Source organism: Anoplopoma fimbria, chromosome 19, assembly GCF_027596085.1.
Source record: "Anoplopoma fimbria isolate UVic2021 breed Golden Eagle Sablefish chromosome 19, Afim_UVic_2022, whole genome shotgun sequence".
NCBI classification, from domain to species: domain Eukaryota; kingdom Metazoa; phylum Chordata; class Actinopteri; order Perciformes; family Anoplopomatidae; genus Anoplopoma; species Anoplopoma fimbria.
The window spans coordinates 28674903-28700581 of NC_072467.1; the positions used below are offsets into that span (position 1 = coordinate 28674903).

The following is a 25679-nucleotide window of genomic DNA, read 5'->3' on the forward strand; positions in this document are numbered from 1 at the left end:
AACTTACACAAACTAGTTCCTGACCAGAGGGAGGTAACGTTGGAATGGGTAGGATTTGGTTTTACTCACTGGAGGGTGGACTGGTATCGGTTTGATAGGAGAGGTTACTGTTTTTGTTTGACTGAAGATGGTTTGAGTCATAGGTTGATAGGGAAGTCGATTTAAAAGCATCAGTATTCTTTGTGTTTGAAGCACACCCTAACTGTTGACCTTCTGACATCCAATCCCCCCACACACCTTTCCAAGGTCGGATTTTTTTGCTTCTGACAATTTTTGACTTTCTAAAACCAAAGATCCAAAACCAAGTTGTCTTATTGTCTGGTGTGTACATAAAGGGCAACACCATGAATCCCTTAGAGGACTGACATGTGGGCTGTTATCACATTTGAATTGAATTTTCCGCATTTTTGCCTTTAGTTGTGTTCATACGTCATCTGTTTGTTTGAAGTGCACTGAACCTTTTTCGTGTGAGAGAGGGAGGTCTCATTGGATTGTTGGTGAACTGGTTGGGGAAGGGGTTTATGGACTGGGGGGGGGGGGGGGTTCAGGGATGCAGAAGATAAAGGTTGTTCACATTAAGTTCTTCGGGACGAGGGGAAGAACAGGCTCTCCTTTCAGTACTCGTACGCTATCACAACACTGCTTTGTAGACCAGTAACCCCTGACAGATGTTTGGTTCCATGTTCTCCTTGTTCTCCGTACCCATGTGAACCCACCCCCCACCCCACTAGAGAACACAGGGGCCACTATAACAGGCACACACTGGTGTGATGAACTAAATCTCCCTTTGAGCATTCCCACCACTGACGTTGATCACTAATTGGCATGACACTGGTGCGTAAGCCTTCCTGGACCCCAGCTCTGTGGGATGGGGTGGGGGGGGGGGGGGGGGGGGGGGCAGCCTACGTCTCCCCAGAGTCATGTGACTTGGGCTGTATATCTACCATTGACACAGTCTGACAATACAATGCAAACAAACAACATTTATACAGATTGGCAACTTCAGGACACCGTACGGTGCAAGCAAAAGTCTTTTTTTTATATATATGTTTGAATTCCCGCAACTCAAGAGAAGGAGCATTACTTTTTATTGTCCAAACTGCTGACAAGAGCTGGCAAAGAATGCTGGGAGGGTTCTGAGGTTTTGCTGTTGTTGTTGTTGTTGCTGCTGCCGTCACTGTCAGTGATCTCCTCCTGCTTCTTCTCTACCGCTGTCTCTGGAGGGCTGACGGCAGCCATCTTGTTCTCAGAGTCTGCGGTGGCGTTGGTGGTTGCGTTGGTGGTTGCGTTGACGGTGGCGTTGACGGTGGTGTTGACGGTGGTGGTGGTGGTGGTGGTGGTGCAGGCTCCTGCGGGGCTGACGTCGGGACCGGCCGGCTCGGCCGTACCGTTGGTGGTGGCCACAGTCGCCACCACTGAGGGAGCAGGAATGTCAACTACTGGAGCTGCATCAGGCTCAGGTTTGGCCACAACCTCCACCTGGACAATAGTCTCTGTGTCTCCCCCTGCTCCGTCACCAGGCCCTGCCTTACCCCCGGCCCCCCCACCGGGGCTGTTATCTGCTGTGAGGACCGCGCTGTCTTCTAGGACAGCCTTGCTGTCAGCGTCTCCTCCTGCTGCTCCCGTCGTCTGGTTGTTCGCCGCGGCTTCATGCTCCTCTGGTTTGTCGTTTCCGTCGGTGTTGATGCTGGTGGAGGAGCTCCCAGCCTTCACATTCTCTACAGAGTTGGCTTCTGGTGCGGCTTCTGAGCCGACTGCACCTTCAGCACAGTCCGGGCCTCTGGCACTGACGTCCTTAACTTCTGTCTCCGCCAGGGCTTGGTTGAAGTTGAAGGCTTGGATGAGGCGAATCAGGTGTTTTACTTTCTCCAGGGAAAGATGCATGTCCTTCTGACGAGCCAGGATGGTGTTTTTGGTCTCCATGCATTTCTGAAGAAAGAAGAACAGGGTCAGATTTGACACCAGTTGTTATTTAGAGAACAATTATTTATCTCCCCAACTTCCTGTGCTTCTTTATTTAGGATCAATGTGACCATCGGTCCCATCACCTCTGTAACGGCTCTTCTTAATGACTGGGATTAGATAACTTTACATTGAAGATCAGTGAAAAATAAGAACTGATGAACCTGAAACAGGCTCTAAAATGAAACATGTCCTTTTGTTGTTTGATGTGTTTCTTACCGTTATAGAGTTTCTGAGCTCTTTGATGTGTTTCTTATAGTTTCTGAGCTATTTGATGTGTTTCTTATAGTTTCTGAGCTATTTGATGTGTTTCTTAGTTTCTGAGCTATTTGATGTGTTTCTTATAGTTTCTGAGCTATTTGATGTGTTTCTTAGTTTCTGAGCTCTTTGATGTGTTTCTTATAGAGTTGCTGAACTCTTTGATGCGTTTCTTATAGAGTTGCTGAACTCTTTGATGTGTTTCTTACCGTTATAGAGTTGCTGAACTCTTTGATGCGTTTCTTACCGTTATAGAGTTGCTGAACTCTCTGATGTGCTTCTTACCGTTATAGAGTTGCTGAACTCTCTGATGTGTTTCTTACCGTTATAGAGTTGCTGAGATGCTTGACTCTCTGTTCCAGCTGCTCTCGCTCCAGTTTCAGTTCTGCGCTCCATTTCATCAGCTTCTGTTTCTCCTCTTCTTTAGCTGCAGCAAAGAACAATAAAACTAATTTGTTAATCTCACCATTCACATTCATCCCGCAGATGTTTGGAGAGAAGAAACTAAACTAAGGTCACCTTCTTTGTAGGCGATGTAGGAATGAACAATAGCCAGAGTACCAGGCCAGGGAATGGCTTCTTCTTTCTTTAGGATCTGGAGAGAGAAGCTCAGAGTTGTCACAGAGGCAGAGACTTACAAAAGATTTGAGGGGGACAAGTTGAGGCGCCACCCTGTGGTGAGGCTGAGAAGGGACAAGCAATGGAGTGGATGGATGTGAGATGCTAATCTTTACTGACACAATGAATGGGACAGAAGCACAAAAAAACAATACTGCATCATGTATATGCTTACAAAGGATTGAACAGTCCTAAAGTTCAGGACAGTGTGGCAGAAGGCAGATTTTACAGTCAAGTACATCTACTGGCTCTGATTGGCCCGTCTCAGGGCTGCGGTACCCCCTTCCCCCTGACTCAGGATCAGTCACGGCTGCTGTGGTTACCTGATCTTGACATTTTGGACAGATCCACATGCCTTTAGGAATGGTTTTCAGTGGTGGATCCAGGCAGTCCAGGTGATAAACACGAGAACACGTGTCGCACATGAGCAACTGGCCACTGCGTCTGCACACAGTGCAGAAATCCTCATGGATGTCTCCCTGTGAGGAAGAATTGGACCAATCAGTTTCCCCGCCCAACTGAGCCCCATCAACCATCCGTGGAGAGGCAGGGGGAGGCACCGTGATCTGGTTTGGTTTAGTTTACAGTTGGCCTTGTTTAATACCTAATGGACATGGTGTGTTAAGTTAATGAGCCCACAGAACAAGTTACTTGACACCTGGGAGGTAGAATGTGTTGTAGTAGTTCTTAATGGATGCTCTGGGTTAGAGGACACTGTTCACTTTGTAAGGCTGAAAGTAAAAATCAACTGATGACTGATGGTTACCACATGAGGACAACAAACTAATGGAAGTGTTTGTGGAGGTCTTGGGTGTAAATGAGTGACAGAGCTACTGGGCCAATAAGGACTGTGTGTGACGGGGTTTCTGTCCGTCTCCCCCATCGTTACTTACATCCCCAGAGCTGGGGCTGGGCAGGGGGAGGGGACGGACGGGGCTGGAGGGGAGGTCGGGGTGAGGCTGCCCAGCTCCGGGACGCTGCTGTATTTGGGTGGGCGACCTGGGTGAAATGAGACAGACAACAAAGACGGAAAACAAAGAAAAAAAGAAAGATGGAGAGGGGGGAAGAAAACAAAAACAAACAGTCTGTATGACATACCTTGGAAAGGGAGTCTTCGTTGGCTAGCATGAGACGGGGGAGCGGTAAGGGAGGAAGAGGAGGAAGAGGAGTCAGAAGCACAGACAGCAGTGTTAGTGCAGGAGACTGGCTCCGTGAGAGCTGAAGCCGAGCTCTAGAACAACCTACTGCAGTCGTCTATGAAGCTTTGTGTCAGATGTTAACACGCCTCAGTCACATGACCAGATCCAGAGGTTGTTATAGGCTGTCACCAGGGCTGCAGCCAGGAAGTCACAACCACTGAGGTCAAGTTCTGCCCCCTAATGAAGCCCCTACTTAAATCACACAGGATGTCATTTCTGATGCTAGAGGTCTCTGAACATAAACCATCACCAAAGACGGACTGTGATGATTGTTAAGCAGCGTGGGATCATGGGAGTTGTTGTTTTCATTGACTTCATGTTTACGGAGTTAGCTAGCTAGCCCATCTCCATAGCTGACTAATTAGCTCGTTAACTTGTCCATCTTCAGAGCTGACTAATAAGCTAGTTCGTCCATCTCTAGAGCTGAGAAGGTCTATTTTCAGAGCTGACAAATGAGTTAGCTTGTCCATCTCCATGTTTTTATTTGTGCCATATAAACTTCTCCCCAGGTCTTATGCTGCGTTCACACTACTAGCGACACAGCAACAGGCTACAAGTCATTTTCACTGGAAGCCAGTGATGTGAAGCTCCAAACGTGGTGGTGTGAACATCAGTGTCTCCAGTAGCTGCAGCTCTTTGATGACAACCGTTTACACTTTGTTTAAAGGACTGATGCGTTAAAATCTGACACTGCAAGTTACACATGATTTCAGTTTTAGTCTCTTCTACTGATAAAATGTAGTCAAATGTAGGTTGTGTAGAGAGAATTCAGTGTTAAACAGAGAGAAACCTGGAAGAGGAAAAAGCTTGGGATTATAGTTTAGTATTTTGAAGTGTGAAGTATTAAAAGCTAATTCATGTTAGTCCCGTTAATCCAGACATCACACACGTCACTGAGATACTTCACTCAATAGCAGATTATTTAAACATTTAGTCTGCTCTCATACCTTCATTCATATCAGTAATTTATTAAAACTCTGTCCCAGCAACTCTAGCTAGTAAATGCACTACACTTCCCAGGATGCCTTTCAACAAATCCCAAAGAAGAGAACAGGTGTGAAGGTTCAACAGGATTCTTACTTCTTCCTCACGGTCAGAAATGAACACAGTGATTGATAAACTGTATGGATCAGCTCGGGATGCAACTATTGATGACTTTCATTACTTTAAAATGACTCACTCGCTCTACACCATGACATCATTCACTAATCAATGAATCCACTCATCACTTCAGCAGAAGAGCAGGATCTAACCTGTTGATGTCTGCAGAACCAGCTCCATGTCTTCTACTGAAAGAACGCTTTTCATTTATTTAGTTTACGTCTTCTTGTCAAAAGCAGAAGAATCATCAAGCTCAGTTTAATATTTAGGGCTGGACAGATTGTTGTTATTGCAGTTCAACAATAAACAAGATTATTATTGAAGACATTCATTTCACATTTCCTGTATTTAACACAACAGAAGACTTTAATGGTCACTTTTAAACATCATATTTCTATTTATAGATTGTTTTATTGTCCGTGCATTAAGCTGCCTGTTAAGAGTCGTATTAAAGTGTTTGGATCATAACGGTGGATGCGTCATGAATCTGTTGCTGCAGGTTTTATAATCACTTCAGTTATCACGTTGACATTCTGTCACTTTCTCTACATCACAGAATGAAACCGAAGCAGCCCGAGCTGAAACTACACATTTCATATTTTATCTCTGATGTGTGTTCACATTTCTGAGGTTCATGAGAAACAAGAAGAACTCCGGCTTTAAGAAGTTAAACCTGAGTGAAGCGACAGGAAGCAGGAAGCAGGAAGCAGGAGGAGGAGGAGTTGTTTTACAGTTATAGTCATTAGTTCAGAGTAAGATATTAGCCTCTATTCTACTGTTTCTACTGTTTGTACTGAACCACCTGCTCTTCTCCTCAGCTCTGTGCTGTGAGTCTCTACTGATAATCTACTCTCATGTTTCTGTCTCTACCCGGAGGTCAGTGTTTCATACGGACCTCTCTTCCTGGTCCCTTGGTGCAGAGGGCTGTTCAGGTAACTCACTGCACTCTTTTTCCTCTGAAACACAAGAAAACAAACATGTTAAATATTAAATATTAAGTTAGTGGTCTGATGTCAGTGAATGTAAAATGTTTGATTGTTTCCATTAAACCTCCAGGCTTTAGTTCACCTGGGAAACAAATGGAGATCCACACTGAGCTGTTATTAAAGAGCAGATCTGAAACACGTCTGCACATCAAAGATACATTTTCAAATTCAGACCAATCCCCTTTTGATTTTATAATATTCCTTTAGATCTGTAGTCCAGCATATAATAAATAAATATACAATAAACATAAGAAAATAAACAGGTGGGATGGAAAAGGAAGACTCCTAACATTGAAATGTACTTGACAAATATATTTAAATATCTTTTAAGAATTTGATTTCCAAAAGAGAAATACTAAATAAATAAAATAAAGTGTTACAAGAACAAATACTTGCTTTTATACACTTCATCATACCATTTTCCTTTGATATCAACAATACGTGTAATTGTGTGTGTGTGGCGAATGTGGGCTGCAGTTTTAATAAATAACAAATACATAAAATAAATAATAAATATAAGAAAAGCATCAAACTCTCAAATGAAAGAAGCTGAAAGCAGGAAATGTTTTATCTGGTAACAAATGTGTGAATCCCTTCAGCTCTTTCTGATACTGAGAACTTTTCAAACTTTAGGAGTTTGTGTGTGTGTGTGTGTGTGTGTGTGTGTGTGTGTGTGTGTGTGTGTGTGTGTATATATATAAAGTACATGATGACGGTTCTGCTGTGAAACGTGTCGTACCTCAGGCTCAAACACGGCGCCGCTGTACACCGGGTTGGCCGTCGTTCTCCTCTTCCTCTCCTGTCTTTTGCTCTGAATTTCTGTGAATCACAACATCCAAACTTAACAAACCATCACGGCTGCAGCTTCAGGACGTAAAAGGAGGAACAAACAGCGCTCACCTTCCAGGTGGTCGTGTGTCACGAGGCCCAGAGACACCATGAAGGCCAGTTTCTACAGGAGACAAAGAGTTTTGCCATCAGAGACACTGAAGTACTAGAAGTTTTGTTTGAACCGGAGCTCGAGCTCTGAGCATGAACGGAGGTGTTTATACTCAATGAGCTGCTTTATTCTCATAAACACCAGAAGACGAACTAAATGAACTGTGAGGAATCAAAAGACAACTAGTGTAACTCAGAGATGTGATCATAGACTGTAGGTGTAACCGGTAAAAACACATAAACCAACCATTGTAATTATCTGTGAACTCATATCGCATATTCATGAACTACTTTATTACCTTTATACAAACCCTGTAGAGAAACAAGTCAAGTATTAAATGTATTGTAAAGAAACAAAGGTTGAAAATCCTGTAAAACATTTGATTTGGTTGCTAAATATTTACTCAAATGTAGGTTTTTAAGACCTCCTGTTTCTAAAGCATCTAAAAACAAATTGGCCTTTTTTTGTTAAAACCCTAGACATGTATATAGTTTTTTATCACCAAACTATTCGTAACAGTAACGTGATCTCACGCAAAGTCAGAGGTACACGACCAAACACCGGGTCCACTTGGAGCCTCCACTCCCAACGCCGGCCGTTATTACGTCATTTATTCTGGCGCTTGTTTCACTACAGTGTATAATAAACTAAGCTTCAGTGTCAGTACAGACCTCTGGGTTCTCCTCTCTCTTGTGTCTGGGAGGAGGAGGAGACAGCGGAGGAGTGGAGGAGGGGAGGCCGACGACGACCTTCTGCTCTGCTCCTCCTCCTGATTTAACAGTCTGCTGAGAGGAGGAGAAGAAGACGGAGAACAATCAATCAGGTATTTTTAAACTGTTTTAAAATCGTTGCTTTGCTGGTCAAAAACGAAGCTAACAAATAGGTGTTTAATAGGCTTGTTACAATGTCTGTTACCCACAATTCAATCTGCACATTTCTGAACTTCATGAACATGAAAAACGGTCTCTGTTGATGGAATGTTAAGTCCACATAAAGAGGATTTATTATCAAAAACAGCATCTTTACCTCTTCAGCTCGGTCACAAACACCTCGAGAGCTGACTCATTGACTAAATCTAAAATTGTTCCATTTAAATCTTTTGGTAAACAGAAAGTATCCATCAATGAGTTGTCATTACGGAGAGTAACTCTAAGACAAAAGCATTTTAAACACGAGTTCATGAGTTTGATCTACAGAAAGCTTTCTCCCGTAGAACTCCTACCTTAGGCTCAGTGGTCAGGCTGCTGATCTGGATGGGCTTGGCGGGGGTCGGGGTGAGGATAGGGGTGAGGCCGGCTTTGTGGGCAGGGCTGACGAGGCGGGCGGCGTGAGCAGAGACCGGCGTGGTGATGACGATGCCCGTCAGCGCCGTGGAGCCCGTCTTGCCGCAGGGCTGCCCGTTCACGATGCGGACCTGGTGGATGGGAGCCGCCGAGGGCAGCGAGGACGACAGCTTGGTGGCCAACATGACGGGCCTCTGGAGCAGATGGGGGCCGCCATCATGGGCGGGGGAGGGGCCGGGGCGATGTGGACGTTGGTGGGCGTGGCCGGTTTGGGCCTGACCTGGAGACGACAGACAGCCAATCAGAAAGTGACACCAGAATGAGCCGACACTGCTGGGCAACGCCACTGTGGAGCTCTGCTCTACTAGTGAAACTAATACTACGACTCACTGATTCTACTACGTCTGCTACTCTTACTACTACTAACGGTACTACAGGTCCACCGATCGTGGATTTTTCACTTTACTTCTGTTGGTACATTAGCATGAACCATTTTTGTGTCACTCTGAATTTAATCACTAATAAGAGAACATCCTGAGGAGTGATTTGCTGAATCACATCGTTGGAATGATTCCATGTTTAGAAAGTTAAGTGTCTGAATTATTAGAAGAGAGAACTTTAAATAAGAAAGTTAAACAAACAGTTGAATGATTTCTGCTTTATATATGAGAGAGAAAAATTCTCCCTGATGTAGTCTACATTAAAAAACTGTTCTCAGTTCATGGGTTCTTTAACAGCGGTTTAGATTATTATCATGAGTTATTCACATTAAATCATTAACTTAAGTGTCCCTCATTATGTGTAAAGCGCCTCAATTTAATACGGCTATGTTCATTCCAGTGTGACTGGTGGCAACCATATCTACAGTTTGTAAAGCGTACCATCTGCGTCCATTTAACGACCAAACCGATAATTCGGTCGACTGAACGGATACTGGTAGTACTATTGATTATAACTATCCTAATGATGGTGAACAATATGCTAGAATACGTCAGATTTGATGTAATTGTGGTTATATAAATCTTATTTATGGTGCTGTTAGATTGCTGCTAGACTGTTAACATGTTTTGACCACAGTGAAAATGTTGTTTTTGAAAGGCTAAACACCAACAATTATAATATGAAGCAGAATATTTAGGTAGATAAAAACGTGTTGTGAATTTTAGAAATGATAACATCTATCTTTTTTTAATCAGTGTTGACTTTTGAATTGGACTGGGTATGCACTTAAAACAGTTAAATAGAGCTTACTACCTTTTTATTGTGGTACTGCAATATATGTGTCTATATTCCATTGATATTTACATCTAAGTGCGTCTCTCTGTAAAGCTTTTTTTGGACAATAATATTGTTGCTTTTCTTAAGGCAATATCATAATAATAACAGTATTAGACTACTACAGGTTCTCCCAGTGACATGACTCAACACAGGTAAACATGTTTCCATTTAAAAAGGGTTAAAATACACCAACAGCCAGGAACACAAAATACCAAGAAGCTGCAGGAAAAACAAGCTCTCACCACAAAAGGTAAAGACACAAGACACACACACACACACACACACACACACACACACACACACACACACACACACACACACACACACACACACACACACACACACACACACACACACACGCACACAGGCAAAACCTTCAAAACATCTCGTTCACAGGTCAGTTGGAAAATTAAAAAAAGCACAACGAGAGGAGAAGAGATGAGTAGAGGCAGCACAGAGCAAACAATGTTTTAGTGCCACGGAGCAAGGCATGAGTGTTTGCTTTGCTGCCCTCTGCTGGAGAGTGAGCAGTCACCTCAGGTGGGCCACACACACACTGATCTGAGGGGGTTAGGATTGGAGGCGGGGCTTATAGTGACGCACCTGTGGCTGAAAGGTGGGTCGAGGCGTCAGTCTAGGAGGAGCGACAAACTGAGGAACTTTGATTGGCTGGGCGGTGGTGGTGGCCTGCACCTGAGACAAAACCACAGCAGATGTGGATCTGTGGTGCTGTTACACCGACACGTCTGCTGCTGTTACGCCTAACACGTCTGCTGCTGTTACGTGTAACAAGTCTGCTGCTGTTACGTCTAACACGTCTGCTGCTGTTACGCCTAACACGTCTGCTGCTGTTACGTCTAACACGTCTGCTGCTGTTACGTGTAACAAGTCTGCTGCTGTTACGTCTAACACGTCTGCTGCTGTTACGTCTAACACGTCTGCTGCTGTTACGTCTAACACGTCTGCTGCTGTTACGTCTAACACGTCTGCTGCTGTTACGTCTAACACGTCTGCTGCTGTTACGTCTAACACGTCTGCTGCTGTTACGCCTAACACGTCTGCTGCTGTTACGTCTAACACGTCTGCTGCTGTTACGTCTAACACGTCTGCTGCTGTTACGTCTAACACGTCTGTTGTTACGTCTAATGTCTGCTGTTGTTACGTCAAACACGTCTGCTGTTACGTCTAACACGTCTGCTGCTTACGTCTAACACGCCTGCTGTTACGCTGTTACGTTACGTCTAACACGCCTGCTGCTGTTACGCCTAACACGCCTGTTGTTACGTCTAACACGCCTGCTGCTGTTACGCCTAACACGCCTGCTGCTGTTACGCCTAACACGCCTGTTGTTACGCCTAACACGCCTGCTGCTACGCCTAACACGCTGCTGCTGTTACGCCTAACACGCCTGCTGCTGTTACGCCTAACACGCCTGCTGCTGTTACGCCTAACACGCCTGCTGCTGTTACGCCTAACACGCCTGCTGCTGTTACGTTAACACGCTGCTGCTGTTACGCCTAACACGTCTGCTGCTGTTACGCTAACACGCTGCTGCTGTTACGTCTAACACGCTTCTGCTGTTAACACGCCTGCTGCTGTTACGCCTAACACGCCTGCTGCTGTTACGTCTAACACGTCTGCTGTCGTTACGTCTAACACGTCTGTTGTTACGTCTAACACGTCTGCTGCTGTTACGTCTAACACGTCTGCTGCTGTTACGTCTAACACGTCTTCTGCTGTTACACCGACACGTCTGCTGCTGTTACGTCTAACACGTCTGCTGCTGTTACGTCTAACACGTCTGCTGCTGTTACGTCTAACACGCCTGCTGCTGTTACGCTCGTCTGCTGCTGTTACGCCTAACACGCTGCTGCTGTTACGCCTAACACGCCTGCTGCTGTTACGTCTAACACGTCTGCTGCTGTTACGTCTAACACGTCTGCTGCTGTTACGTCTAACACGTCTGCTGCTGTTACGTCTAACACGTCTGCTGTCGTTACGTCTAACACGTCTGCTGCTGTTACGTCTAACACGTCTGCTGCTGTTACGTCTAACACGTCTTCTGCTGTTACGTCTAACACGTCTGCTGCTGTTACGTCTAACACGTCTGCTGCTGTTACATCTAACACGTCTTCTGCTGTTACACCGACACGTCTTCTGCTGTTACGTCTAACACGTCTGCTGTTGTTACGTCTAACACGTCTGCTGCTGTTACGTCTAACACGTCTGCTGTCGTTACGTCTAACACGTCTTCTGCTGTTACACCGACATGTCTGAATTTTGTGATGTAACCGGAAGCTTTCATTTTCAGGATGTTGTGATAACATGGCACTCATCTTCGACCTCCACTAGTCCTCCTATGTTGTTTAACATGAACATGTGAGTTAAACTGGACCCACATGACCATTCGACTGGTCAGAGATCCGCTAAATGGCCACCACACACACCACAGCCTCCCGGAGCATTAACCATGTGATTAAAGAAACATCCTTCACTAAGAGCGGTGACACTTTTCAACTGAAGGCCGTCTAAAAACCCACAGGTCAACAGACAAAATGCTTGTCTATTATCAGTAGCTTCTACAGATGACAACACATACTCTACAATAGATCAGATCAGAGTAGAGGACACATGACAGGCTGGTCTTACCACCATGGCGTTCTTGGATACCAGTCGTACCGGCTCCGAGCCCTGATTGGTCAGCTTGGTGGCCACCTGCAGGTTGATGGGGGCGTTCTGCAAGTCGGGTTTGGTGATAGCTGTGGTTACCATAGCGACAGTGGGCGGGCGTTGTGGCAAGACAGAGCCGGGGAGGGCGGCCGTGGCGGCAGCTTTCAGCACCAGAGGTAGAGTCTTCGTGGTGAGGACCGGCGTGACTGTCAGGGTCTGTGGAGAGAGAGGTAGAGTTATTTATCAAAGGTTTACAATATTCAAAGAGTGAGTTCATGAGGAACGTGGCTACCTCCTCAACCAACAATTTCCCAGCATGCCATCTGATAAAAGAAGTGTTGGAACTTAACACTCTGTATGATTGTTCACTGTGAATTCGACCGTCTTTATTACCGTTGACAACATTTTCTACTTTTACTGGATTTAACCAAACATTAAAACTATTTAACTATTCACACTTAACTCTTTTATTTTACCTCAATTTTAGAGGTACAATTTCTGATTGCACCATTTAAACTTGAGGAATGTCTGAGCTAAGACTTGGTTGCCATGAAACATCAGTAGCGCTGTCCAATCAAAGCCAAATCAATTATGTAAACAGGAAGCAGCATCTCAGCCTGTAGCATAACTTTTAAAACCAAAAGTTTTAGGGGCCAAACGATAAGTAAAAAGAAAAAACCTGCCAATCCTTAAAACAAATGTGGGTATTATACACATATGTTATTTGCACAGATGCAGGAATATCTGTTTCAAAGATAATAGTATTAATTCAGATTACAATGAGTGGGGAATTTAGATTTACATCATTATCAGACTGCATTTCAATCAATCATGACCTCTTTTATTATTATTATTTAAATATTTTGTATGGAAACATATTCTTCCATATTAAGTTAAAGTAATATTAGTTTTATCAGCTTCATCAGTGAGTGTTTGTTCATATTTTCTACTTAAGAACTGGTTTGTGAGGTGCAGCTCGTTTTAATTGAATCTCCAGTTAGTAAACAAGAACTACATTAAGTTTGAATTTTCTGTCTCAGCACTATTTTCCTCTATGGTTTGCTGGTTACCTCATTAACTATTCCCTCTAGAAAATGGACCAAAGCCTTGAAAAAAATGTAAATTAAAAAAGAGTTATAAAGTTGTTAACGAAGTTTACTGCAGTGAAATGTCAAATCTATTTGTCTTAATTAGAATTTTAACCACTATCCTTTGATTTATCAAGCCGTCTGATTTTCTTTGTTGTTTTATAAATGTGTGTGTGTGTGTGTGTGTGTGTGTGTGTGTGTGTGTGTGTGTGTGTGTGTGTGTGTGTGTGTGTGTGTGTCCTACCTGCTGCAGTCCTCCAGGTATCTGCTGGCTTTGCAGCAGGTTGGTCGGCTTGATGTCGCCACCTCCTGGAGGAGTTTGGACGTGCAGCTGCAGCTTCGCCTCCGGCTCCTGTTTCACCAACAGCTCCTTCCTCAGCTGCTCCACCACCTTCTTCTGCAGGAGGAGAGGAGGAGAGGAGAAGAAAGAGGAGGTTAAACAACGAGTAAATACTGTTTACAGCAGCATCATCATTTCTGCAGAACCACCAGCTTTATATTCATCTCAAACTTCCTGACACTATCAAACTCTGATCTGATTGGCTGCTACTGCAACTCATTAAGAGACCACAAAGATCACAGCTGCATTCAGGTGGTGCTGTAATAATCAGAGAAATGAGTTTCCGACTGGGAATCTACACTGAACAAAGAACAACAACTCTGAGTTCACACACAGACAGACACAGACAGACACACAGACACACAGACACAGCTTCAGAGAGTCTGGCCTGATCAGGTAATAACGTGACAGACTTCATCTGCTGCTGAGGGTGGACTCACAGAGACGACTCTTATCAGCCGACGGTTTAAAGTCTCCATCAAACCAATCAGAGACGAGAACGCCTACTTCCTGTTTAACCTCCGGAGGAGGAATAAGGTTCCCTTATTATGGAAAAGACATTCTGCTGAGGCGTTTCCATGGAGAACCGTAATTAATACATAATTGATTAAAGTAAACGATTAACTTGAACGGGTCACGTAAACGCCCATATGACCAGGAACGGGTATCATTAGGGTTTTATTGATACTGATACTCTGATCAATACTCTTATTGGTAGTAGTACTTCTACCACTAGTAGTTCTACCACTAGTTGTTCTGGTTCTACACTAGTTGTTCTAGCTCTACACTAGTTGTTCTGGTTCTACCACTAGTAGTTCTAGCTCTACACTAGTTGTTCTGGTTCTACCACTAGTTGTTCTGGTTCTACACTAGTTGTTCTAGCTCTACACTAGTTGTTCTGGTTCTACCACTAGTAGTTCTAGCTCTACACTAGTTGTTCTGGTTCTACCACTAGTAGTTCTAGCTCTACACTAGTTGTTCTAGCTCTACACTAGTAGTTCTAGCTCTACACTAGTTGTTCTGGTTCTACCACTAGTAGTTCTAGCTCTACACTAGTTGTTCTAGCTCTACACTAGTTGTTCTAGCTCTACCACTAGTTGTTCTAGCTCTACACTAGTTGTTCTAGCTCTACACTAGTTGTTCTGGTTCTACCACTAGTAGTTCTAGCTCTACACTAGTTGTTCTAGCTCTACACTAGTTGTTCTAGCTCTACACTAGTTGTTCTGGTTCTACCACTAGTAGTTCTAGCTCTACACTAGTTGTTCTGGTTCTACCACTAGTAGTTCTAGCTCTACACTAGTTGTTCTGGTTCTACCACTAGTAGTTCTAGCTCTACACTAGTTGTTCTGGTTCTACCACTAGTTGTTCTAGCTCTACACTAGTTGTTCTAGCTCTACACTAGTTGTTCTAGCTCTACACTAGTTGTTCTAGCTCTACACTAGTTGTTCTAGCTCTACACTAGTTGTTCTAGCTCTACACTAGTTGTTCTAGCTCTACACTAGTTGTTCTAGCTCTACCCTTGTGTGGATCAGTACTACAGCGTGTTAAACAGGAGAACATGACAACAGTCAGGAGATAAAAATAGATCTGTGATGTTGTCTAAAAATAACATGAAGAGATTTAGAAAGAGAGAAATCAGAGGAGGTTTGAGACGACAGGTAAAAGAAAGATGTTCATGAGGTTGGTAGTTAAAGTCTGACGTCTCAACACACACTAACTGGTTAACTGGTTAAGTCAGTGCTTCACAGTCTGTCTGAAAACATTAACAGCAACATTAACATTAACAGCATGCTGCCTGTATGTTCATAACAAACATTATCACTTCCCTCCTGGAATCTTATTCGCCACCATTGGTGACTACAAAGAGATGCTAAAAGACTACAAAGAGATGCTAAAAGACTACAAAGAGATGCTAAAAGACTACAAAGAGACGCAAAAAGACTACAAATAGATGCAAAGCAACAACAGACGCAAAAGAGACTCAAAGCGACAACAAAAAGACACTAAACAATGAAAAAGAGATAAAAAACGAGTCCAAGGAGACACTTCCAAGTGTGAACCTCTTCAATACACCTTTCCTATGATTATGATTAATGTATACTTCTCTCCTCCACCCATCAGCCCTGAGATAACCTACCTGTCCTTCATTCTATGCCCCCCCGTTGCTCATCCTTCAGCTATCAAATCCTCTCTCCTGATTGGCTGACAGCTCAGTTTTACCTATCTGGTTCAGAAGTCGTTCAGTGGACTTCACCAACACTCAGAATCCAGTCACTCTGCTGTCTGGTTGTAGTTCACACATTTAAAGTAACCGTAACCTTTAGACCGTCGTCTACTCATCCTACCTTCTGCAGCCTCGATCACAGAAACACACTGAACCAGCTCTGTGTTTGTAAACATATATATACACATATATAAATATATAAATACATATATAAATGGGTGGGCTGCACGGTGGTGTAGTGGTTAGCACTGACGCCTCACAGCAAGAGGGGCCTGGGTTCAATTCCCGGGCTGGACAACCTTCTGTGTGGAGTTTGGGGCGGCTGTGGCGTAGTGGAGAGCAAGGTAGTTCTCCAATCAGAGGGTCGGTGGTTCGATACCCGGCTTCGGCAGTCGATGTGTCCTTGGGCAAGACCTTAACCCCAAGTTGCTCCCGAAGGCTTGCCATCGGTGTGGACTGGATGTTGCATGAATGTTAGTTAGAGTCTGATGGTGGCACCTTGCATGGTAGCCTGTCATCAGTGTGTGAATGGGTGAATGATATGTAACATACTACTGACTGTAAGTCGCTTTGGAGAAAAGCGTCTGCTAAATGACTGTAATGTAATGTAATGAGTTTGCATGTTCTCCCCGTGTCAGCGTGGGTTCTCTCCGGGTTCTCCAGCTTCCTCCCACAGTCCAAAGACATGCAGCTTAGGTTAACTGAAGACTCTACATTGCCCGTAGGTGTGGATGTGAGTGTGAGTGGTTGTTTGTCTCTATATGTCAGCCCTGAGACAGGCTGGAGACCTGTCCAGGTGAACCCTGTCCAGGTGAACCCTGTCTTCACCCATTGACAGCTGAGATCGGCTCCAGCACCCTGAGACCCTTAACTGGATAAGCGGTTACGGAAGATGGAATGGATGGATGTATATATAAATGGAACGTACCTGCTTCTCACTGAGCGCCGTGATCTTGGCTTGAAGTTCGTGGAGCTGCTTCTTCAGATCTGCGTTCTGAAAACAGGAGCCGGTTAGTCTCTGCAGAACTAAACTTTATTCTTCTTCATGTGTAGAAATAACAAACAGATCATCATGTGATTCAAACTCAACCTGTGTGTGTTCATGAGTCACTGCTTACCTGAGGGTCCTGCTTCATCTGGGCAACCAGTTTCTGCAGAAGAAGACCAGAGAGTCAGGACAGACAGAAACCACAGAGACACCTGCTGGTCACAGCCAGGAACTACAACACAACACTCAAGATCAGGTTTACATGAACATGATTAAAGAGGTTTAAAGACAGAGCACTCAGTCAGGGAATCACATTTATATTATATTCTCAAATATGCTTTGTAGCACGGCCATCTTACAGGATGTTTTAGTTAAAATGTTGTCGTTTTTTTATAAACTGCTCTTTTGTCCTCTGGTTTCAGGGTTAGACATGAGTCTCAGGTCAGATCCCAACATCAACACTAACACACTCACAGTCTGAGTTGCGTTCCCACAAAGTCTGTGAGGGTTTAGTTCCATCGTGGTTTGCGGACTCTCTCTCCCTCTCTCTCTCTCTCTCTCTCAGACCGGGTCCCAGTGCCCCCCCTAAAGACTCAGACCCTGAACCCTCAGAGAATAAACTGACTCCTGTTCAGTGTTTAAAGCGTGAGCGGCTGTGAGGGGTTGAAATGGTGTAAATACGAAGGCGACGGCACTTTGCTGCAACATATCACGTTACCATGGCAACGTCACAAAGCACTATGCACAGCTGTGGATGTTGTTTTACTCCCTGATTTGAAGATCTTCCAGAACTCTTTCCTCATGAGATGAGGTCCTTTTAAATAATAAATAATAATAACAGATCAACAGAATGAAATGTCAGATGAATAAATCGGTTTATTATGATCTCTGCTTTCAGGTGTTTCTATGTTCCATCTTTAACCCTTCATGCTTCTGTGTAAATGTAATCCACCAGGCTGAACTCACCTGTCGTCCTCTTTGTTTACTTGTATTTTTCTTACTGTAACCCAGGGTATAACTTCCTGCTGCTGTGAATTGTGGGTAATTCCCTCAGGCAAAAAGTCTGCATGTATGCAAACCTACAGAAAGTGTTCATTTAAGGCTCGACACGTCTGAGTGAGAACTTCAAACACTCGAATGAACACTTTCCCTTAGTCCACATTCTCAGACCTGAGGGAATTACCCATAATTCATAGCAACGTGATGTTAAACACAGGGTTATCAGTGGAAGCTGGAAACGGAACAACAAAAAGATAAAGCCTGGTGAAGAAGATTATTTATGAACATTAAGGATTAAAGATGGGTCATCATGAAAGCAGGGACTTTATTACACAGCTGGTTTTATATACTTTATCTATTACTATATCTAAATATAACAGACATCGTTTTTAATCCATATCAGGAGGAAGTTAAAGAGAACAGAAACCAGCTGACTGAATGATCAGGTGATCTGATGAAACCAAACTAAAGGAGTTCTAGTTTATATCTGATGGAGATAAAACCCTCTGACAGTGAGACCAGGACTCTACCTGATGGATCTGGATCTCCACCTTCAGGGCCTCCTGTAACGTCTGTAGCTCCATCATGGATCCAGTCAGTCTGCCAGCTGATCGATCAGCCTGCACACACACGCACACACACACACACACACACACACACACACACACATAAAAACACACACATAAACATAAACACACACAACACATACATAAACACACACACACAACCATGGTTCAACAACAGAAATCAGCAGTATCAGGGCTGTTGTCATAGCAACCAGAGGCGCCGCCATATAAAGACTTCCTGTGAGATGCCATCAAGGTCAAACAAGGTCAGTTTGGACATCACACAAATAAGTCATTATTATTATATGAATTATTGTGTACTTTTATAGCAGTACATACAGGAGCTTTATTATTGTATATTAATACTTTATAAGTGTACTTGTATTACAGTAAATACAGGAGTTTAATTATTGTATATTAATACTTTATAAGTGTACTTGTATTACAGTAAATACAGGAGCTTTATTATTGTATATTAATACTTTATAAGGAGTTTAATTATTGTATATTAATACTTCATAAGCATACTTTTACTACAGTAAATACAGGAGCTTTATTATTGTATATTAATACATCATAAGTGTACTTTTATTAAAGTAAATACAGGAGTTTAATTATTGTATATTAATACTTCATAAGTGTACTTGTATTGCAGTACATACAGGAGCTTTATTATTGTATATTAATACTTTATAAGTGTACTTGTATTACAGTAAATACAGGAGTTTAATTATTGTATATTAATACTTCATAAGCATACTTTTACTACAGTAAATACAGGAGCTTTATTATTGTATATTAATACATCATAAGTGTACTTTTATTAAAGTAAATACAGGAGCTTTATTATTGTATATTAATACTTCATAAGTGTACTTGTATTACAGTACATACAGGAGTTAAATGATTGTATACTAATACTTCATAAGAGTACTTTTATCACAGTGCATAGAGGAGATTAATTGTGTATTAATACATCATAAGTGTACTTTTACCTTAACACCGTCTCCAGTAGGAAAACCATCCAACTGAAGCATTAAAGTGCCGCTGAAAACAAAAACACAATAATTTACTTTAATTATTTTTCTTCTTCAATTGAAAAACAGAAACTTTTCATTACTGCGAAACACGTTACATGTAACAATCTGAATCATGTACAAAAACCTTAATACTATGATATTACTGTGTTATTAAAATATATAATAGTATTACTATAATGAAGCTTTAGGAAGATGTTTGTGATTTGACTACATTAGTATTAAACTGAATTAACTTTATTTATTTATACAAACAATAAATATACCTTTATCTTATTGAAACAAGTTAAATAAAATATTATATAATCTCTGAATAATTATGTTTGCTGACTTAATAAAGTTTATATTTCTGAAAACTTTTGAAAACTGTTTATCTATGTTATAATAATTATAATAAAAGTATAAGATATAAAAATATAATAAAAGTGCTTTTACTTAACTATTGAACACTTGTTTGACTTTAATTCTATTTTACTTAATTTTAAAACTAAAAACATTTTTAGTTTGAAATAAGTTATATTTTATTAACAAGTAGAAATAAAGTTATTTCCCTGTATTATATTAAAAACATTGTTTAATTATTTCATGACTGAATACAGAGTGTAAAAACATCTTTACTGATTATCAAACATTTAATCATATGTAACTTTTATTAAAACCTGAAACATACTATTTGTGTTTATTAGCAGCTAAATAAGTCAAACTGAAAAGTTTTAAAGTAACTTTACTTCATTATTATTATTAAAAAGGTAAATTCAACTTTGCTTCAGTGGTAGTAAAAGTATTAATACACTGATGTAAAAATACTTCATTACAAGTAAAAGCCCTGGCTTCAAAATATTACATAAAGCATTATCAGCAAAATGTACTTAAAGTATCCAAAGTAAAAGCTCCTTTAAAAGCATAATATTATTATAGAATATTATATAAATCAGTTTTATCACTAATAAATAAATATTGGAGCATTTTAAATGTCAACAAAGCCAAATGTAGATACTTTGTGTACAACTACGCAGATAAGTAGTGAAGTACTCCAACATATTATATGTAGTATTTAAATAAATGTAGTGGAGTTAAAGGTGTGTAGTACTTCAGTAAAAGTACTACATTTATTATCTTAAACTGGTTATTATATTAATTCATTATTATCTTAATGAATGAGGTGACTCACCACCTGGCTGTGGGACTGGACTCCACCCCTCTGTGCTACTCCACCCCTCTGTGCTGCCCTGTAAGACACAACAAACACACCTCATTAAAAACTCTGTGATCAATAACAAACAAAAAAACACGAACTGATCTACAGGTTCTATTTTTTCTGTACTAAACATTAATAACACGTTATTTCTGATTTGACACAAAACAGAAAATACAAATAAGAAGTTTAATGATTTAAAATGTGTGATTCTATTTTAGGGATATGTATTTTAGATGTTTTCATGAGCGCTGTGATTTCCAGGTTTTTTGATAGATGAATAAATGGACCCTTGAATGCATCAGTTTCTGCCTCTTATGATGGAATTCATTTAAAACATGACTTCAGAAACAACATTTGTAGATAAGAGCTGCAACAATGAATCAATTCATTGATAATAATTCAATAATATTAATAATAATAGATCAATAATAATTGATAATAATAATAATTATAATAATTCGACAGAAAAATTTGTTTTTCCAGCAAAAACCCCAAACACAGAAAATCTGAATATCTTTGGTAAAATAAAACAATCTAAATACATTTCTTATTTTAGAACCTCAATAAAACAATCAGCAGATAATGAAAATAATAATATGTGACGTGTGGAGGTCACAGGTTGTCTTAGCTCTGACGTTGGTGAAAACACTTTTGTTTTCAGAACATTTAGTTTCTAAATAAAAACTCGTCTCCAGTTTTTCTCCAAACGTCTGAGGCCGTTTCCATTTTCCTTATTTATAACTTATTGATCGGACATGTGACCAATAAATCTCCATACGAAACATCACGATCATCCTTTTCTTCAGAAAAACTCAAATATAAATACTGTAAATATTAAATATCATCTTTCTTTAAATAAATAAACTAGTTCTGTCTCTGACCTCGTAGTTCAGACTCAGATATTCAAATCACTTCCATCACATCACATTTACTAATAACCATAATGTCAAAGTCCATCTGTGATTGATCTGCACACATCCATCCATGAACACTTTCACACTTCTTCTAAGGTCAGAGGTCATGATTCTCTTCATGTTAGTGTTTATCTGCACTACGAGACCACAGATGGAACTGATCAGTCGTCAATACCTGATTGATAAACTCCCAACACTGTTACTGTATTCCATTATTGATCACACTGATTGTGATCAGAACAAGCCTGTTGTTTACACTGTTATCTGCAGTTATCTTAATATCTATCTAATGTGCTACTTGATCCAAAACTATAAAGTTGAACGTCTTAAAGTATTGATCTGATATAAAAACATCTAACTTATAAAAGTGGCGACAAAAACCCTCAGAGTGGAACTTCTTCACCTCATAAACCATCTTTGTAATTTTCACACAAACACAGCAGCCATGTTTTTTTAGCCTGTTATAAGTAAGTAACTAAGTACGTTTACTCAAGTACTGAGTCTTGTAGTAAAAGTATCAGCAGTAAAAGTACACAAGTACTATCAGCCTCATGTAGTAAAACTATCAGCAGTAAAAGTACACAAGTACTATCAGCCTCATGTAAAAAAAGTACACAAGTACTATCAGCCTCATGTAGTAAAACTATCAGCAGTAAAAGTACACAAGTACTATCAGCCTCATGTAGTAAAACTATCAGCAGTAAAAGTACACAAGTACTATCAGCCTCATGTAGTAAAAGTGTCAGCAGTAAAAGTACACAAGTACTATCAGCCTCATGTAGTAAAACTATCAGTACACAAGTACTATCAGCCTCAGCAGTAAAAGTACACAAGTACTATCAGCCTCATGTAGTAAAAGTGTCAGCAGTAAAAGTACACAAGTACTATCAGCCTCATGTAGTAAAAGTGTCAGCAGTAAAAGTACACAAGTACTATCAGCCTCATGTAGTAAAAGTGTCAGCAGTAAAAGTACACAAGTCTTAATATTATCAGCTTCGTGTAGTAAAAGTATCATCAGTACAAGTAATCTGTCTGCAGTAAAAGTACACAAGTATTATCAGCTACATGAAGTAAAACTATCAGCAGCAAAAGTACACAAGTATCATCAACTTCATGTAGTAAAACTATCAGGAGTAAAAGTACACTGGTATTATCAGCTTCATGAAGTTAAAGTACCATCATCGTTTAAAGTACTATCATCGTTGTGTAGTTATAGTACCAGAAGTTAAAGTACTATCATCGTTGTGTAGTTATAGTACCAGAAGTTAAAGTACTATCATCGTTGTGTAGTTATAGTACCAGAAGTTAAAGTACTATCATCGTTGTGTAGTTATAGTACCAGAAGTTAAAGTACTATCATCGTTGTGTAGTTATAGTACCAGAAGTTAAAGTCAGTTATAGTACCAGTTAAAGTGTAGTTATAGTACCAGAAGTTAAAGTACTATCATCGTTGTGTAGTTATAGTACCAGAAGTTAAAGTACTATCATCGTTGTGTAGTTATAGTACCAGAAGTTAAAGTACTATCATCGTTGTACTATCATCGTTGTGTAGTTATAGTATTTTCAGTTAAAGCACATGTACGATCAGCTTCATGAAGTTAAAGTATCAGTAGTAAAAATACACAAGTATTATCATCTTTGTGTTGTTAAAGTATCAGTAGTAAAAAGAAAAGTATTATTATAAGTATCTTCATATTACTGAAGCTGTCCGATAAGAAGCAGTGCAGTAAAAGTACAACAGTTCTCTCTGAGATATTGTGGAGTAGAAGTAGAAAGCAGTAGCCTTGAAAATGGAAATACTCAAGTTATGTACAAGTACACGACAATGATACTCAAGTAGTGGATTTGACTTAAAGCACTTTGTTACTAGGAGAACGTTTTTCTCTATGAAAGGTGGTAGAAGGATCAGCAGACAGGAGGATCAAATACAAATACTCAAGTTACATACAAGTACCACCAGATGATCCTAAAGTACTGACTAAGAGTAATCTATTACACAGCAGACGCGTGTAAAGGGGAGAGGTCGTGACCTCTGTGAATGAACTCAGAGTCTTCAGACCAGACTCCTGTTTAAAAACTACCTTTTTAAGCCCCTGATAGTTTCCCTGCACACCAGCAGTATGTAAACTCTGGAGCACTGGTTCCTGGGTTACTGGGAGCACTGGTTCCTGGGTTACTGGGAGCACTGGTTCCTGGGTGGGACATGAAGTGGTCTGGATCAACTCCCATCAGCATCACATGCTGGAGTACAAGTACATCAAACGCTATGCATGGACAGAGCTTGTGTGAAAGTCCTTCCTGATGAAGAGAAGGAAGGAGAACCCACATAAAGCTGCAGCAGTGGGTTCTAAATGTACACGGTGACATCATAAAGTACTTGTTTGTTGTATTTACCGTCTGAATATACGACCACAGCAGAACAAGTACAACACCTCCTCTTCCTCGCAGGAGAGGAGAGGAATGAAGTACTCAAGTACGCTACAGTAGTACTCGAGTACGTTCCACTACTGCTGAAGAAGTACCTCAAAGATATGCTAGACTAGAGCGAAGCACTCCAGAGTCTCACACCTCACAGGCTGCTACTGGGAGCACTGGGTCCTGGGTTACTGGGAGCACTGGTTCCTGGGTGGGACCTGAAGTGGTCTGGATCAACTCCCATCAGCATCTCATGCTGGAGTACAAGTACATCAGACGCTATGCATGGACACAAGTCCTGTAAAAGTACTTCCTGATGAAGAGACACCACATAAAGCTGCAGCACTGGGGTTACTGGGAGCACTGGGTCCTGGGTTACTGGGAGCACTGGTTCCTGGGGTCCTGGGTTACTGGGAGCACTGGGTTAACTCCTCTGCAGGGCCTGAAACCATCAGGATGAAGCTAAAATGGAGGTTCGTTAGTGTTTCATAACCCCCCCCCACACACACAGACCCTCAGAGACCGAGAACAAGTGTTAGCATCAGCTAGCATCATCAGCTAGCATTAGCATTAGCCGCTAGTGCTATCTGCTGCTAGCTGGTGATGCTAGCTGATGATGCTAGCTGCTAGCTGATGCTAGCAGAGCCAGGCCCGCACGGCCCCGCTGGTCTCCCGCAGCAGAACGTTCTGCTGCGGGAGACCAGCGGGGCCGTGCGGGGCCGTCGGGCTGCGCTGCGGGGTGTGCGGGACGGAGGGAGGGAGGGAGGACGCGGTGTCCCCGCTGCGGGACGCGCTGCGGGACTCACACCGCAGCGCGTCCCGCAGCGCGTCCTCCGGAACCTGCTGGAGGAGAGGAACCCGCACGGCCCCGCAGAACCCCGCGACCCGCCCGCCGAGCACGCGCAGCGGCCCCGCACGGCCCCGCACGGGCCAGCCGGCCGCTGCGGGGCCGTGCGGGGGGCCGTGCGGGGCCGCTGCAGCGCCTCTCTCTCTCTCTCTCTCTCTCAACACGGAGTAAAGTTGTGCGGGAGCTTACTCTCCGGGTCCGGTCCCCGCAGGTCCTCCGGCTCCTCTGCCCCCGCAGCTGCGTGCGGGCGCGTGTTTGCGGGAGTTTGCGGGAGTTTGATAAACGCGTGAAAAGAGAAACTGAAGCTAGAAAACAGAAGAAGTGTCCTCACGCAGCTCAGCCGCAGCACCGCGGATCCCTGCGCGGCGCGGGGCCAGGCGTGCGGGGCCAGGCGGCGTGCGGGGGGGCCACCACGCGCGCCGCAGCGCGACCACGCGGCTCCCTGAGCGCGAGCTGCCGGTGCGGCGCGTTCAACGCCTCCGAGACGCGGCGCGAGCGCGGAGGACGGCGGCGGAGCGGGGGGACTACTTTACCACAGCCGCCGCGGCGGAGGGATCCCAGTTTACCAGAGAAACCACAGTGATCAGGCCCGACGCCGAGGACAGGACCCGGATGTAAACTCAGAGGAAACTCAGGAGAGGAGGAGGGGGGGGGGGAGGGGGGGGAGAGGAGCACGGGCACGGGCAGCAACACGGCCAGAGTGCAGAGGGAGTGGTGGGAGGAGAGGGAGGGAGAGGAGGAGGAGGAGGAGGAGGAGAGGAGGAGGAG

At 42.6% G+C, this 25679-nt stretch overlaps 1 protein-coding gene across 1 annotated transcript; it reads right to left on the bottom strand.

Annotated features, from left to right (window-relative positions):
* Positions 1 to 889: 889 nt before the first annotated feature.
* Positions 890 to 25397, bottom strand: phf21ab (PHD finger protein 21Ab). The gene is given in 21 exon segments (XM_054620487.1): positions 890 to 1929; positions 2544 to 2647; positions 2740 to 2815; positions 3162 to 3317; positions 3732 to 3784; positions 3787 to 3837; positions 6034 to 6094; positions 6864 to 6943; positions 7025 to 7076; positions 7736 to 7849; positions 8287 to 8552; positions 8555 to 8627; positions 10229 to 10318; positions 12275 to 12511; positions 13628 to 13780; positions 16876 to 16941; positions 17066 to 17098; positions 18465 to 18554; positions 19496 to 19547; positions 20709 to 20766; positions 25101 to 25397. Coding segments are annotated over 19 exon segments (2646 nt in total). The 5' UTR covers positions 19538 to 19547; positions 20709 to 20766; positions 25101 to 25397; the 3' UTR covers positions 890 to 1080.
* Positions 25398 to 25679: the final 282 nt, after the last annotated feature.